The following is a 17103-nucleotide window of genomic DNA, read 5'->3' on the forward strand; positions in this document are numbered from 1 at the left end:
TTATTTTCTATAATATTTTTCAATTTTCATCATAACACTTGACAACACTTCTCTACTAGTCGTTGGTAATTTTTTCTTTTTTCGTTTGAAATTTGTTTTCCAATTTCAATCCAACTGTACAAAATAACCAAGACGAAAATTATATGATAAAACTGTAAAAGGGGCTCCAAATCCTTGAATCTTTGCCGTCCATTTTACGAAGGTTCCCAAAACTCAGCGCTACTCAGCCCATCTCACGGTCTTAGATTAGTCGATCCTGAAACCGCTAAGCAGATGATCGTTTTAGACAGTAACAAATAATTTTAATCAATAATTCCCCTACAGACCTGCAGTACTCACTGTACACGTTACAAGCTTTTCAGTTCACCAACTCAATCAAGTCATTGTACCATAAAATACATTAATACTCGCATTAATTTACTAACTCAAAAAAAAGCCCTCCACCTTCCCACTAATTACACAAATACCCTCCTCCACCAACACTTTTCTCCTCTACGAACTCACAAGTCACAAAGCACACTGAGCCGAAACCCTTCGCCTCTCTCTTTCTGTCTCTTCTTCTCTTTGCAGCAGCAATGGACGCACACAAAACGCTGCATTTCACTCTCTTAATCTTAGCCGTCCATTTTTCGCTCCTCAAAGCCTCTACAAGCCCAGATTTGAACGCACTTCTAGACTTCAAAGCTTCTTCAGACGAAGCCAACAAGCTCACCACATGGAACTCAACCTCGGACCCGTGTTCTTGGACCGGCGTTTCATGTCTTCAGAACCGAGTTTCGCACCTCGTGTTGGAAAACCTCCAACTTAGCGGCTCGCTCCAGCCGCTCACTTCCCTCACTCAGCTCCGTGTTTTAAGCCTCAAGTACAACCGTTTCACCGGTCCAGTTCCTAGCCTCTCCAACCTCACGGCATTAAAACTTCTCTTCCTTTCACACAACAATTTTAACGGCGAGTTTCCCGACTCCGTAAGCTCCCTGTTTAGACTTTACCGCCTCGATCTCTCCTTTAACAACTTCTCTGGTCAGATTCCGTTGACAGTCAACCATTTGACTCATCTTTTGACTCTCAAACTTGAAGCAAACCGGTTCTCGGGTCCGATTACGGGTCTGGATCTCCGGAATCTTCAAGACTTCAACGTCTCCGGTAACCATCTATCTGGTCAAATACCCAAATCTTTATCGGGTTTTCCGGACTCTGCATTCACACAAAATGCAGCTCTATGCGGTTCCCCAATGCAGGCATGCAAAACCATGGTAACCGACCCGAAAAAACCCGGATCCGACGGGGCCATAGCTTCGCCATTAAACCCAGGAAACAACCCAACGAACGTAGTTTCATCCACTCCAAGCTCAATACCCACAAACACAGACCCGAACAACAAACCGGCAAGCCCACAGAAGACAAGCTCGTCGAAGATAAGTTCAGTTGCAGTAATTGCAATAGTAGTGGGAGACTTCTTAGTTCTCGCAATAATCTCACTCTTGCTCTACTGTTACTTTTGGAGAAACTACGTCAAGAACAAGACGAGATCAAAACTGCTTGAAAGCGAGAAAATTGTTTACTCTTCAAGCCCATATCCAGCACAACAGGCGGGGTACGAGCGAGGGAGCATGGTGTTTTTTGAAGGGACGAAGCGGTTTGAGCTGGAGGATTTGCTCAGAGCGTCGGCAGAGATGCTGGGCAAAGGAGGGTTTGGGACTGCGTACAAAGCGGTGCTTGATGACGGGAGCGTGGTGGCTGTTAAGAGATTAAAAGATGCGAGTATTGGTGGCAAGAGAGAATTTGAACAACACATGGAGGTTCTTGGGAGATTAAGGCATCCGAATTTGGTTGGGTTGAAGGCTTATTATTTTGCTAGAGAGGAGAAATTGCTTGTTTCTGAATACATGCCCAATGGCAGCTTGTTTTGGCTTCTCCATGGTACGTTGCAATTTTTAATTTTTGAATGCTAGCTTTAGTTTTTCTTGCACATTTACCTTAATTTTTGTTGAAAATATAATATCTTTCTTTTATTTTTGTTTGTTTATTATTTTGCAGTAGTTGTAGGTTTGATTATTTAGTTTCGAATTTAAGATTTTTGGGAACTAATTGGCATAAAATGATATTTTGCTTACTACCATCTCATGTGAGCTAAAACTTCATAATAGTGTTTCTGCATTTGGTGGTGGAAATACAAAAACTGCTTTTGCCTTATTGTTCTTGGCAGTCCCTCTCACAACAGTATCACAAATATTTGATAGCTCTGGCTTTGCGTCTAGCGTTATCGCTATGAGCTATCACGCTTTTAGGAGACAAGGTACTGTTATATTCGATGACAAAATGACAGAAATTCAGAAAAGCAGCAGCTGCCATTTAATTACGATTTGGGAATTGGGATTACTGTTACTAGAGCACCTCAGCCATCTGCTGTTTACAGCAGACAATATTGAGTTTTCGACTTTTTCTTTTCTTTTTCTTTTTTGAATCTCTCTTTAATACAGCCTCTTCTTTTTGTTCCTTTACTGTGTTTTGGTTCTTGCTCCATCCCAGCTAATATGATCAAAAAGTAAAAGCATTACCCATTTTTGTAGCTCTCCGTCCGTCGATCACATCATAACTTGTACGGGACCCACAGGCCCCGTATTTTATTGATCGTGACATTAGGGGCGAAAATGTAGTTTTGTTAAGTTGATAGGTTAATTAAGTGGTTTTATTTGTTTATTCTTGCAGGTAACCGGGGGCCGGGGCGAACCCCACTCGACTGGACCACTAGGCTGAAAATAGCAGCGGGCGCGGCACGTGGGCTAGCCTTCATACACTTCACATGTAAATCGCTTAAACTCACCCACGGTAACATCAAGTCGACAAACGTCCTCCTGGACAAAACCGGAAATGCACGTGTATCGGACTTCGGCCTTTCCATCTTTGCACCTCCGAGTACTGTCCCAAGATCAAACGGGTACCGTGCACCTGAACTATCATCATCAGACGGCCGAAAACAATCGCAGAAATCTGACGTGTACTCATTTGGGGTACTTTTGTTGGAGTTGTTAACTGGAAAGTGCCCGTCTGTTATTGATGGAGGTGGGGCCGGGATGGGATGTGGTGGGGCCGTGGATTTGCCTAGGTGGGTCCAGTCAGTTGTGAGGGAAGAGTGGACGGCTGAGGTTTTTGATTTGGAGTTGATGAGGTATAAGGATATTGAGGAGGAAATGGTGGGATTGTTGCAAGTTGCCATGGCTTGTACCTCGGCTTCGCCTGATCAACGGCCTAACATGAGCCACGTGGTGAAATTGATTGAGGAGTTACGTGGAGTGGAAGTGTCACCGTGTCATGAGAACTTTGACTCGGTGTCTGACTCACCTTGCTTGTCTGAAGACACATTGGGGGGACTGAGTCAGTGATGCTCTGATGGTGAGTAGATTAACAGAGAATTTATTTGGTTAATTATAAGTTCTTTAAATCACTTTTGAGTAATTAAAATATTGTAAATTTGGGGATGCATTTTCTGCAATTTTATTGTCATTTTCAATCTGGGGTTTTGCCTTGGGGTAATTGAGCGAAGTTGGAGATAGTTATTTTAGAGTTTTATGAACGTTGGAAGCCATGTTTTGACCCTATAAGAACAAATTGTGGCAGAGGAATTGTTGTTTAATCAAAGTTGTTCAGATAATTGCAGGAAGGATCAGTTTCCCTCTCGTCAAAGATAATATAGTGTCCATGTGCACAGAACAATTCAATTTGTCAGCTAATCTCATGGAAGCAGCCTATTTTTTATAATTAGAGAATGTCTACTTAACTAAAACTGATCCTTCATTTTGTCTATTCTGCTTGGAACTATTGTTTACTTTTTAATTTACTAGTGTCGATGATACTGTCAGAGTTTCATTTATAAGATTGTTCAGATCCAACTTTTTGCGAAAAGTCTAATGGAGTAAGTCCAAAATTACACCTTGGGACAGGTCAATTAATTTCCTCTTCATATGCGACAGAGAGTGACCAAATTTATATTGGTTTTAAGTTGTAGCCTTGCTCAAAATCTGAGTTTGAGCAAAGCTGTATGTGGTTCTGAGTCTCTTGAGACTTGAAGTGAAAAATTCATATGCCGCAAGGCAAATGCATTCCTGATCAAACGACATCATTGTATAAATTTTACTAACAACAATAAACTGTCACCTTAGAAAGTTTGATCATGTTCTCTATGCAAAATTCTTACATAGAAAGAAATAAAGAATGGTTTCTTTTTCAGAAGCTGTATGTATGTATATTAGCTGATGTGCAACACTGTTGGTGCATACCTCAACAGCCTATCCAAAGTATTGGGCAAGAACTTCCTCGCAAACAAGTGACAAATGTTGGTCCTTTTTCCATTGTACTCACATCTGCTTCCACTTCTCAACTTCTGCAAAAACTGAACAGTGATACTCGATCTTACGAATCTTGTTGGATGAGGCCCACCATGTGACCAATCAACCCAAGTTAACGTCCTATTTGCATTCTTCGCACCAAATTTCATATTCACAAATGTTGGCAAGTAATGCTCATCTGCGTAGCATGAGCCTTTGCAGTACTTTTGGAACAAGGGGAAATAAGTTGTGTCTGATACAACTTCAGTGGCAAGGTTTCTGTCCATTTGGAACCATTGGGAGCCTTTCCTCCATTGAAAAATTTTGATCTTTGGAGCCATTCTAAAGCTGTATCGGCCGCGGCCCACAGGACCCTCTAGATCATAGACCTCAACAAAGTTCTGGGTGGAGTTCATAAGGTGTGAATAAATGACGGAGAAGTTGAAGAGAGGAATGCAGGATTCTGATAAGAGAACAAAACGTTCATTTGAGAAATCTAACAGTGCGTTGGCTAATAGCCGGCGCTCGGCTTCTATCATATTAACACCTCCCCATTTAACCTCCTGCATCATTTAGAAGAACATTAGAAAACACATTATGCAAGTATTAAACTATGCTAATTTGCATCTAATAAGAATGAACATTTCTGTGTTGTGGCTTAGCCATTATTGTTACTAAGTGGTAAAGCTAACATCAACCGACGCCACAGGAGGTTGATTGAAAGATAATGCTAAATCATAATGACCCACAATGAGAAAATCTTCTAATTAAGCTAGACCTCCCCCCGTTTCTTCATCATTTTTATGCGCCTTTCAGCTGAGAGTTAGGTCTGTGGAGTTTGTGAACAAAAAATGTGTGTAAAGCATCATATTGCACAATGGCAGTGTAGAAAGCTAAGGCTTTTCCTGCCAAAATTAGGAATCTTATTGGCGCCACAATTAATAGGGTGCCTTGGTTTGGTGCATAAGCCACTCTTTTTGAAGTTTTAAATGCTGAATTTCGGTTGACGAAACATGGGTCTGTTTGATCAACAGTGAGACCTGTGGCATCACCCCTGATCATTGATCAGGACACATGGGTTCCTCATATAACTGGAAAAGAAATTAATGACTTATGAATGTGAAGCATATAAGATAAAAGATCGACTCAAATCTGATAGTGATACACGTGATGCGTATCCATCTTGGCTACACAACTTGCGTGATGTTGGGGATAGATTGTTATGACATTTGGTTATCACGTTAAAAAATAGTAGTTGAAGACTGAAAATTCAAAGTCATTAGAAAAAAACTCAAAATAATATTTTATTTACTTAGAAACATTCTAACCCAAATTGGGCTTGACCTCTTAATATTTTAATCAGAACCTAACTGGCTTCAACTCAAACTTAACTATTTCCAGCAATTTGACGTAGTCTACACTCCATGGTAAGCATATAAAATTTCCACTAATGCAACACGTGTTGCTTGGTCTTGGCATATGGAATTACCAGAATACTTGAGAGACAAAATAGGCTTTTGATTTACTCTCTCTTAAGCATCAATTAAGCCCCCTAATATCCCTATAACATTATTTGATATTTAAAAGTTTTTGGCTCTGTAAAAGCTTGAAACACATCTTTTAATGATACCAATAATTCATTTTGTCCATATTTGCAAGATTAATGCTACAGAAACATCAACTAAATATGAAACTTTAAAAAAAAAAAAAAAAAAAAAACTGACCCGGCTGGGAATTCTTCTCCCGTAGAACACAGAACCTTCGGGCTCTGCATCAGATTGGTTGAAGGACGGACTAGAGTGAACATAAATTGAATAAAAACCTTCATGGCCTTTGAAGAATTTCTCCCACAATGGAGCCAACAGAACAGGACCCCTTGTCAGGAACAAGAAAGCAACTTTTGGAACTCTCTTGAATGGATACTCAGGAATTTTAGGAACCACTGAAGCTCTCCACAACAGCTCTGCATCTTCCATATCATGTGTTGTATTCGGTGGCTTCAGAAATTCAGCAAGTCCAACTCGACTGGAATTTGACAACTTTTGTGACGAAGCTGCCACTTTTATTGATGTTGAAGGAGGAGAAAGAGAGAACTGCGTGATGTGAAGATTAAAAGAAAAATCTTTCAAAGAGAAACTTAGAACGATCCCAAAAATTAGACCACAGCCAAAGAAGATAAAGAACGAAAGCAGATTGAAGATATGCAGCTGTGCGTTAAAGAGTTTGGTGAATGAAGTTGATAAGTTCTGGTTTTGGTTCTGGTTTTGGTTTTGGCTCTTCATATTTTTTTGAGAGAAAGTTTTGTGGCCTTTTTAGTGGGTTTAAAGTTTAAAGTTTTTGGAGTTTGTTAGATCAGTTTGGTGCAACGGAAAGAGGAAGTGTTGAACAGAAACTATACAAAAAGAAGAAGGGATGTTGTTTGATTCTCAAGAAAGCTTAAACTTTGAGTGAAAAGAGGATGATTCTTCAATATAAATTATAAACAGTTCTTTTCTTTGGTGCCAAGAGATGTCAATTGGACACTATTGGAATAGAAACAGAATATGAATCACAGTTGGTGATTCTTATACATGGAACTGAACATCATTGGTGAAGAAGATTCAAACCCAGAATTGATTAGCCAAGAAAGTCGGGAGGCTAAGAGAAAAGAGATGGGGAGAGAGACGTGATGCATGGGTTAGAATTATAATTGTCTTTGCAGTGATAACAACTTGAGAAGAGCTTTTATGTCGTGTTCGGATTTTATAACGCTTTTTCCGGGGTTTAATTTCTCTTTGACTCCAACAATTTACTATGGTTTTTATTATCAGAGAGTTTCTTGTCAAATTGAAATTTAACAATAATGGTCAGTTTCTTTAGGGAGGTGTTTTAAAACAGTTCTTCCAAGTTCATATGCAACTTAGTCGGTTTTAATTAATATAGATAATCACAAATTTACTCCCAAAAAAAAATTGAAAACATATATATATTTATCATTTATTTTTTTATTCTCTTAAACATCTCAAGGAAATACACCTTTTATTCTTTTTTAATTAAACTGTTAATTTACATCTCAATTTCATCCATTGGATAAGATCTTTTTTTTAAGGAATGAGAAATTGGTTTGAGCTTCTTCATGCGCATTAGTGAAGAACGATTTTATTCTGAATATTCAAAATTAGAACTGATTTAATTTAGACTCAAATATTTAGACTACATTATAACAAAATAATTGATCTAAAATAATTGTTGATTGCAAATACCAACAAATATAATAGTAATATTAATATTGAAAAATATTTTTATTACACATGAGGGGTCTTTTAATACACATGGGGGAGTCTTATGCATCTAACAGAGTTGATTGAATGTAAAAAAAATTCATTTACCACACAATTGATAATGATATAACCAAAATAAATAAATAAATAAATAAAGGGTGGAAGCATCGAATTATACGTGCAAAAGCAGCCAATTCGATTTATCATCATGTGGGCCGTGTGTAGGTGTTTCTAAAAGCCACCGTATTTTGAACATGCAAAGGTGTTTCATTTCATGTTGGACTTTGAACGTTGTTTAAAGAAAGTCAAGAAAAAGAAAAAGAATGGCCGCCAACGAATAGTGTAATAATAACAAATAATTCCTCCTTTTAATTCGAAATTAACAAGAAACAGGAAAAAAAAAACAAAGGGTAGTTTCCGTGTTTTGCTTACTCAGAGTTGTAAAATTTTGAACTGTCAATTTCAGACTTGACTTTGATTTCTAGAAATTGGAACAACAACGAATAAGAGAAGGGAAGAGAAAAGAAAAACTCCACGAAACAAACGACAAGTAGCGCATGAAATTTCCATGGAGCCGACAAGATGGAGGTCGCGCGCATGAATACCAATCACGCCTGCGTTGCATGCGATGACGTCCCCCCTTGATTTTAGATTTAGTTCAAGTCAAAGAATTTGTGTGAACGCTGTTGGGGTCGTGGTCTACACGTGGCAGAATGGCAGTGGCTTCCAAAGTGGTTATACTTGTGGGTTTTTTTTTTCTTTATAATTCTGAGTAAATTTGTATTAGTCGAAATTTTGAATAAAATTAAATTTCTTGATTTTAATGATAATTTCTTTTTTTGGGTCTGAAATTCTGATAATTTAATATTAAAAATTATCTGATTCACACACTGCAACTCCTTAATTATCGCAAATCAGTATTGAAGAAATTACAATAGTCTAAAATAAATAATTCTACGCGTTGCAATCTTGCATATTCCTCAACAGTCTCTCGCTCGCATCCATTAGGTTTAAACATTGAAGAATAACTACTCGTGTAAGATATAACATTTCAAGTCAATTTAGTCCCACGATTTTTAAGCTTTTAGGTGGCGTCTATTTGTTTTAAATCTGAATCTGAATTTATACATTTTGAATATCATATGTTTGTTTATATTTTTGTCACATGTGAATAGCATATGTTAAAATAATATCATTACATAATTATGTCCTTATAAATGTTATTAGTAAGACAATAAAATATTCTAAATAAATATGAATGTATTGAAATTTTTTTTTTTTTTGTGTATTAAACCATCTGGTATCCGTAGACCACATTGGATCTATTGAAATATGTTTTATTACAACATATTTTTGAATTAAATTTCAACTAAACTACATAGAAATTGAAAAATATTTAGCACCTAGACATGAAACAAATAACTCCTTCACCTATAGATACCATTAAACAGATGCAAGTTAAAGTGTAACATGATTGATGGAAAATATTATACAAAGATACCTTCACCATTATGACAATTATATACATATATTAGTCTGCCTTCATTTTCATTAATTAGTAACTCCATTATCATAATTTACATTTCACAAGCTACTCTAAAGTGAGACAAGGACACTCCAACACCCACAAGATCTCTGTTAACTTTCCAATTTTGTTATCCATTAAGGCATGCAAGTGACTATGACCTTTTATAAATCTAATACGCTACAGCAAGAATCAATAAATTGAACTTCTTTCTTTTTCTTTTTCTAGCTGCCCCCCCATAAATATGAATATATTAATGATCCGAATAATCTCGGAGGATTTTTTTTCTGTAATTAGATTATTATTTTTAATTACAAAATAAGGATTTGATGTACATTATTCAATCTAATTACATTATAGCTAATTCTTAATTTTTTTGGAATTCCCAAAGTTACATTTGTGTAACTTAACACAATAAAAATAAGGTAAATACAAGACACTGGCCCTAAACTTACTTATTACTCATTTTATCTCATTTTTACTAATCATAAGTTATGCTAAATGTAGTTTAGAGATTGTCTAATTCTTAGTATTTCCAAAGTGTATTATAGATAAGCACTTCGATAGTTAATTTTTATTCTTTAACCATACATTCTTTGAAAGTACATAATTATGATTAATTAAACAAAGAGAGAGAGAGAGAGAGAGAAAGGAAAATCAATGGGGGAGAATATAGGAGTTATTTGTACAAATAAATGCAGTTACAAACCTTTTAAATTGGTATTCAAAGGGCTAATGCATCTAAATGAACTTAATTACAAAACTTCCACTTGGTGGTTAAGGAACTCTTATCAAATAAATGCAATTAAATACAAAATTAACTTCGTTTGAGGTGGAGGAAAGATTCCTCAATTATGCCATTTAAGTTAAAACAAATTTTTGGAAGAAATATGATGATGCAGAGATCATCTGATGGGATTCTGCGTTTTAAAATATACCACACTGGACTTAGGTTTATTAATCCAATCAATTTGTTCTACAATTCCCTGAATAACTTTTTTTCGCAAAAAGCCTGTTAAGCACTTTCCATTTTTTACTTCAAAATCACACGGCAATATGTGGTGTACAGCTGAAGATCACTGAACCCATATTATTTTGGACCAAATTTCCCCATTCATACCCGTAAATTCTTTTTTTTTTTTTTTCTAGCTTAAAAATTAATTTAGTTCTTATTAATACCTTAATTTTTTTATTAATCCCTTTTAAAAGAGATTTGAACCGGGTGAATTAGAAAATTGTTTACTGTGCTTTTGATAAATAACAAATTTATTCAAGAAATAAGAATTTTAGTTTTTCATATCTAATACAATACCATACGCCGATAGTTCTTGTATTGTATTCTAGAAAATAAATCAATTTTGAGTAACTATTTATGAAAATATCTCAAATGACATCATTCCCATTGTCCAAGTGGCTCGTCAGAAGAGTAAATTAATTTTGACAATATTCTTACAAGGCAGTTTTCTTTGAATGAAAAAATTAAATTTGAAATCACTATAGTTACTAATTAACCATGTTGCTAAGGATAGAATTCGAACAAAGTTGGAGCTATTCCCAGTAACTTTAAGAGTGAGTGCAGGGCGAAAACTTGTACGCAAACACATTATAATAACATATACGATCTTATCCAATTTGATTGATTCATGCTAAACTCGAAGGATTTGTATGTTACTAAGTACAGGCATCAAGAAGATTTTGATTACATTCAGATGGTCATACTCTAAGGCTATGTTTGAGAGATAGGATTAAGTGTAGGATTGGACTAATTATTGGGATAAAATATTAATCATGTTTGGCATGCTCACTTGGATTGGACTAATGGAATAGATTCAAATTTTAATCTTAAATTCATGGGATTGTTAATCCTAATTTTCACGTGGGTTTAGTTGGGACTAGATAACGTCAAGAAAAATATTTGTCCATTTATAATATCCCCCATAATTTATTACACCATTTTATTTATAACTTAAAAAAATTGTTTATTTATTGTTTTTAATTAAGTAATTTATTTTTATTCATGATTTACTTAGTTATTAATTAATTTATTATTTGAATAATTTTATTTATTTTATTTAATGAAATGATATATCTCATTTGAAATAATGTATAATTTAAATAATTTATACTTCTTTATTTGTGTGTGTATATATTTCTTATTAGTTTTATTTTTAATTACTTATATTATTTCTTGTTAAATATCTATAAATAGTTGATATTTAAATTCAAATATTAATGTAAATACTATTTAATTTCATGTAAATTTAATTTAGCATAATCCAATCCGATACCATATCAAATATAAGTCAGCACTATATATAATCCAACCTAATATAATTCATTCTAATTTAGTCCAATTCTAATAGTTAGTCTAATTCAATCTTGCGTACCAAACATAGCTTAAGTGAATATTAATGTACAAAAAGATATATGATTAACTGCTCCCTTTTTCGCGCTGGATCGGGGATCTTAACCTACTACTTACAAGTGTTTACTGATCATCTCTAGCTTTATTTAATACCATGTTTGGTTGTAGGATAAAATATGAGTCGTTTTCATCCAACCCAAGTTCATGACATGTTTGGATCTTTTTCAAAGTAAATAAGGTCGAGGATATTTTGTATTATGCACGAAAGCAATGACCATATTACTATTAGGGAAGATAAATGAAAAATAAATAATAGCCAATGATTCAATGAGTAGCACAGAATCTGCACCAATTATTCTTTAAATAGAGGACTGAAAATTCAAGAAATTTTGCTTTTCTTAATAAGACAAAAATGTCTTATAATAAGACTTTAAATACAAAATCAAATAAGCTGAAACTATCGAAACATCTTAAATTAAGCCAAATTAAGATTTCAAACATAAAACAAACAACCCTTAAGTTATTGGATAATTAGCTCTCGTGGAATAACTTGAGATAATTTATCTATATCATTTAATTTATTTTATAATTTTTTTTTTTTTGGAGTGATAACTTATCTAATTTAACTTATAATTATTCAGATACAAGATGGTAATAAATCTACTTCAATTTAGTCTAATCCAATCGGCATTAGCAAACACATGGACGGAAGTAAAACGTCTAGATGAATAAACCAGTATTTGACAATAACTAACATCGCAGGGTGGATGGATGATTTTTTACCAATATGAAATTATGAATATTCATAATTTAATTACCAATATTAAATTAATTACCCTTCAGTCACACATATGCAGGACTGGATTCACTCCAGAAATGTCCTTTCAGATTTTGAATTTGCCTTTGTTTCTCCCACTTTTCTAATATGCTCTTTCCTAAATAAATTTCTGTAAAATGGTACTTTGAATCAGCCAAGTCTTTTGACCCCCAAAAAAAAAAAAAACAACAAATCTATTTATCTGCTGACTATTAAGAAATATAATCATCACAATTTGTGGTTGCGAGTACTTGACCTATTTGAAGTCTGTTTGTGCTTCTGTTTAACCCATGGTTTACTCATCTAATGCCGTACCATGAATGTTGTATATAGTTTATGAATTCAAAATAAAATTGAAAATAAAATAAAATTGAGACACAGTTTCATTTGGCTCCGCTTTCAGAAGAGACGGCAGTATCAGTCAAACTCAATTCAAGGGTCGGATATGTTGCTAGCTGCAGGGAAGTCAGAGAACTTGTAATGCCAGATTTCCAAGTTCTGGAACTGGAAGTGGGTGATGATGATGGCACTTTGCTTTTGGAGGAAAAGGATACGTTAGATGAAGAGAAAAAAGAGGAAAGCTTAAGAGAGGGCAATGTTGCATTGTTTTTTTCTGGAAGTGAAGAGGTTTGGTGGCATATATATAATAAAATGAAGCCTTGAACCGCGTTTGAGCTTCTCACACTGCTGTCTGGGTTTCTTCCAAATCCAAAGCTTGAAACTTCGGCTCCGTCAGTATGGTATATGCTCTGTCCAGATCATTTCAGATTCATAACAACTGCTAAAATAGAAATGAGAACCTGAATTAATATTCCAAATTCAACAGCTTTGTAATTGCCATATATTATCTTTGTTGAACGTACAGCTTAGCAACTGTCTACACTCTGAATACAATACCGGATGGACTTGGTGCTGCAGCAAGGTTCTTGCTAGCTTCAACCTACATTCAAATCCATGTATACTGCACTTATCTATTCATTGTTTATTTGATTTTTTTTTTCGTTTTTCATTTTCCTATTTTCCTGTAACCTTTATGTACCACTAGATTTTCGAACACATTAGGAGCAGGAAAGCTGAAAGCAGCTTCTGTGGCTGTTAAAGCTGTGATCTTTCTGGCAAACTCAGAGTCTATGATAGTAATTGCGACTTTGTTAAACAGTCGGCATGTATTTTTTTATGTTCTTAGCAACACAAAGGAAGTTGTGGACCACGTCAGAACCATGGCTACTCTGATGTGTTTATCAGTTGTATTGGACAGCTTGAAAACTGTGCTTTCTGGTTAATTGTTGTCCATCCCCACTTGTCTGTTTTCATCGTATTTTGAATTTATGGGCCAGCTTCATTATTAATCTGGTGTTTTTTTTCAAATGATCAGCTGGCAAGCATTAAGAGCTTACGTCGATCTTGGCACATACTATGTCTTTGGAATTCCAGTTGCTGCGGCCTTGGGTTTCTTGTTCAAGCTGAGAGGACCAGCCCCTTGGATTGGACTACAAGCTGGTGCTTTCTTGCAAACAATTTTGCTTTTTATCATAACAAATCGTACAAATTGGGAAAAACAGGTCTACTCTTTTATCTCCATTAAAACGACTTGATGTTGCTGTCCTAAACCAACACTCTCATTTGCTTTGCAGCAATGGAACCTCTATTTGATTAGCCCCAAGTGCACACACAAGTCCTTCCCTTTGCAGGGGCCCTATTTTTTTTTCCTTGTTCTCTTTAATTTTCTTATAAAAATCTTACTGAGATGATTACATTAGAAGTATTGTTATATATCAGTCTTTATTTGCTAAGCCATGAAATTATTTTTCCTTGAGAGTAAGAGATGCTTTTGCTAAATCAGTCATAAAAATATCTTGGATTGTGGAACTGATATTTTATTCTACATATCTGGTCTCATTATGCCAATTTAAGATGATATTTCTTACTATTTTTTTTTTTTAAAAAAAAGATGATATTTCTTACCATGCGGTATTTTGGTATTGCAAGCGAGTAAGGCAAGGGAAAGGATTCTTGAGGAAAGATTTTCACCTGAAAACCGTTTACCTATACTTACTGAAGAAATATGACGATTTGAAAAGGTAAAACGACGTCATGTTGGTGGTGATTTTTTCACCCGAGTGTCCAAATAGCATTTAGCTAGTCAAGGAATACCATATCTTAAATGACAATGCTACTTTGACAAAAAATAGTTAATAACACCCCTTGTTCCTTTCATCTAACCTCAAAGCTTCTGAAATCTCTATAAGTTTGGCCCAAAACTCCACTGATTGTTTGACTAAGTTAATCGTTTCTCCGTTTATCAAGACCAGCAGAAATATTTTTTTCCCAAAATTATGTTAAATTCAAAATAAATTTTAATAGTCTTATTAAAACTTGGTAAATTAATAGTAATAAACAGTCATCTTTAAATAAAAAATAAAAATAAAAGAAAGTTAAAATTAAAATTATTGTAACTAAAGAACAAAGATGTTGCTAGGGATCAAATCCAAGCAAAGCGGGAGCTATCCTTAGCAATGGTTCAAGAGTATTGGGATGAAACTTCCTAGCAAAAAGGAAGCACATTGTGGTCCTGAAACCATTATAACTACAGTTAAACCCATGCCGAATCCGGTTCAGAAATTTCTCCGAGACATCTTTTCTGACAAACGTGGCAGGATGAGAACCACCTCTTGACCAATCAACCCAAGTAATGCTCCGATTTGAGTTCAATTCCGGGCAAATTTTCGACACTAGAGTTGCAAAATAATGCTCGTCCATGTAACACGGAGGCCTGCAATGGTCCCTGAGGACAGGATAATATGTCACGTCGGATATTATCTCGACGGCAACCTTGCGGTGAACCTCGAACCATTGCGAGCCTTTCCGCCAATCGGATAATGACACGGAGGGGAGCATCCGCTTGTTGTACCGGCCACGACCCATTGGTCTAGGATCATCAATTGAGCCCTGGTTGCTGTGTCTGGAATTGATGAGGTAGTTGTAGACTGTTGTGAAGTTGAACAGAGGAATGCATGTTTCGGATAATAGAACAAATCTTTCATTGGAGAAATCAAGTAGAGCGTTTGCTAAAAGGCGCCTCTCAGCATCAATCATTGATGCTTTTCCCCATTCGGCTGGCTGTGAAAATTACAAATGAAAATGCATTAAAATATTATTCAATTACATATATCTTTTACGGAAACATGATTTAAGTGTCTGTTTGGTATGATTTATTTAATAGTCATAAGTACTTATTCAATCGCATAAGCTCTTATTATAATTTTTATTGTTGTTTGATTATTTTTTTTTGTAGAGCTTTTAGAGCTTAAATAAGCTATTTTACATCTACTAGCAAAAGCTCAAATTTAAGATTTTTTGGAATAGAGGTTGAAAAACTTTTTTTAAATGTTAAAATATCTAAAATATCATCTATTTATTTGACAATCTTATTTTATTATTTTCATAACATAACTTAAAAAAACTTTTCTATTAAAGTAATTTCATAGATTTTTAATAAAAACTCCTATTGACGACCAAACAACTAAATTTTTTTAGATAAAAGTTCTATTTGTAAAATCTCTATTGCGAAAAGCTTTACTTAAATAAGCTCTATTTGAAAAGCTATACCAAACGAATAAATCCCTCTTAATCTGGGCTTATGCTACGGAAGATTCATGAGAACGCGCGGCATAAAAAGCTCAAATTATGAAAGCATCATCTACACATAAGTACATACTAGCTAATTTCACAATTTTGTAATGATCCCATGTCACAACTTCTAACACTTCTACCTTACTTGGAATCCTGCGATTGTAGAACACTGAAGAATTTAGTGATTCTTGAGTGAATCCCGGCTTTGATGAATGGAGATAGATTGAATAAAGTCCTTCATATCCCTTGAAAAACTTTTCCCAAAGTGGAGCCAATGGCAATATTCCTCTAATTAAGAACATGAATGCCACCTTTGGTTTTCGATTATATGGGTACTCTTCAATCTTTGGCACCATTGAGGCACGCCACATCAGTTCATCGTCGTTCATTGAATGCCATACCCCCTTATTAGGCGGAGATATCCAATCTCTCAGGTTCCTGCAACCATTCTGAAATCTTGATAAAGGCAACGGAGACGAAGAGTTGAATAGAAAATATGAATATGGCGACAGAGGAGACAATTTGGGTAGTTGACTAGTGAAGTAAATTTCTTCTGAGACCAAGAATTTTCTAACGCGTTCTCTAACGAACATGCTCAAAAGGACAACAAAAGATGCCATTGACAGGAGAAGTATAATTGTTGTTGTCACATGAAAGCTTCCCTTTCCAACCTCTCTTTTGAATTGTATTGTGAGTTCTTTTGCAAACACAATTATCTTGCATTTCTTCATTTGAGCTGTTTACTTATTTCATTCATGTAATTGAGGGGCTTAATCGTTTTTATAGGTACAATGTGGGAGATAATAAAAGAAAAAAGCCTTAATTAATGCCTAGCCCTACTTAATGCCTTACAATTGGTGAGGAGCAAGCTCAAACGTTTTGAATCAAGCTAAGGGCACATGCAAAGCGCCCTGCATGGAATTATCAAAAATGTGAACCACAAGCCATATGTATGCCTGAGAAATTACTGCTACCAGGGATAAGGCGTTGCAAGGCAAATGATGGATAAAGACATGAAGTGAACGAGTCGGGTGGCGGATGTTATGGTTTCATTCACACAAAAGCAGCGGGTAAAGGCAAACATAATGTGATAGACAAGCAGTTTCCAGAGAATTTCAACTTGTATAGGGCTACTCTGAAGTACTATAGCAAGTGAGATTCTCAAGTGTTTTTGATTT

At 35.2% G+C, this 17103-nt stretch overlaps 3 protein-coding genes and 1 long non-coding RNA gene across 4 annotated transcripts; 2 read left to right on the forward strand and 2 right to left on the reverse strand.

The window, feature by feature from the left end:
- Window positions 1-451: 451 nt before the first annotated feature.
- On the forward strand, window positions 452-3661 carry LOC102628193 (probable leucine-rich repeat receptor-like protein kinase At1g68400). Its single transcript, XM_006468673.4, has 2 exons — window positions 452-1920; window positions 2710-3661. The coding sequence occupies exons 1-2, from the start codon at window positions 576-578 to the stop codon at window positions 3381-3383; spliced, it is 2019 nt and encodes a 672-aa protein (XP_006468736.1). The 5' UTR covers window positions 452-575; the 3' UTR covers window positions 3384-3661.
- Window positions 3662-4069: 408 nt separating this feature from the next.
- On the reverse strand, window positions 4070-7075 carry LOC102627900 (hypothetical protein). The gene is made up of 2 exons (XM_006468672.4): window positions 6050-7075; window positions 4070-4888 (listed from the first exon to the last, which is right to left on the reverse strand). Exons 1-2 carry the CDS (start codon window positions 6605-6607, stop codon window positions 4247-4249), a joined length of 1200 nt encoding a protein of 399 aa, XP_006468735.1. The 5' UTR covers window positions 6608-7075; the 3' UTR covers window positions 4070-4246.
- A 5065-nt stretch (window positions 7076-12140) lies between these two features.
- On the forward strand, window positions 12141-14187 carry LOC102627713 (uncharacterized). Its single transcript, XR_369536.4, has 3 exons — window positions 12141-13032; window positions 13158-13248; window positions 13668-14187. It is a non-coding gene; the product is annotated as an uncharacterized LOC102627713 (long non-coding RNA).
- A 524-nt stretch (window positions 14188-14711) lies between these two features.
- On the reverse strand, window positions 14712-16953 carry LOC102627718 (glycosyltransferase BC10). Its single transcript, XM_006469027.3, has 2 exons — window positions 16066-16953; window positions 14712-15412 (listed from the first exon to the last, which is right to left on the reverse strand). The coding sequence occupies exons 1-2, from the start codon at window positions 16654-16656 to the stop codon at window positions 14768-14770; spliced, it is 1236 nt and encodes a 411-aa protein (XP_006469090.2). The 5' UTR covers window positions 16657-16953; the 3' UTR covers window positions 14712-14767.
- Window positions 16954-17103: the final 150 nt, after the last annotated feature.

This window comes from Citrus sinensis, chromosome 2 (genome assembly GCF_022201045.2).
Source record: "Citrus sinensis cultivar Valencia sweet orange chromosome 2, DVS_A1.0, whole genome shotgun sequence".
NCBI classification, from domain to species: domain Eukaryota; kingdom Viridiplantae; phylum Streptophyta; class Magnoliopsida; order Sapindales; family Rutaceae; genus Citrus; species Citrus sinensis.

What these genes read in the sequence shown, in the direction of transcription:
- LOC102628193 (XM_006468673.4), top strand. Translation starts at nt 576, where the DNA reads ATGGACGCACACAAAACGCTGCATTTCACTCTCTTAATCTTAGCCGTC. An exon ending in CTTGTTTTGGCTTCTCCATG is followed by an intron (nt 1,921 to 2,709) that starts GTACGTTGCAAT and finishes TTATTCTTGCAG; the next exon opens with GTAACCGGGGGCCGGGGCGA.
- LOC102627718 (XM_006469027.3), bottom strand. Translation starts at nt 16,656, where the DNA reads ATGAAGAAATGCAAGATAATTGTGTTTGCAAAAGAACTCACAATACAA. An exon ending in ATCGCAGGATTCCAAGTAAG is followed by an intron (nt 15,413 to 16,065) that starts GTAGAAGTGTTA and finishes TAATTTTCACAG; the next exon opens with CCAGCCGAATGGGGAAAAGC.
- LOC102627900 (XM_006468672.4), bottom strand. Translation starts at nt 6,607, where the DNA reads ATGAAGAGCCAAAACCAAAACCAGAACCAAAACCAGAACTTATCAACT. An exon ending in GGAGAAGAATTCCCAGCCGG is followed by an intron (nt 4,889 to 6,049) that starts GTCAGTTTTTTT and finishes TAAATGATGCAG; the next exon opens with GAGGTTAAATGGGGAGGTGT.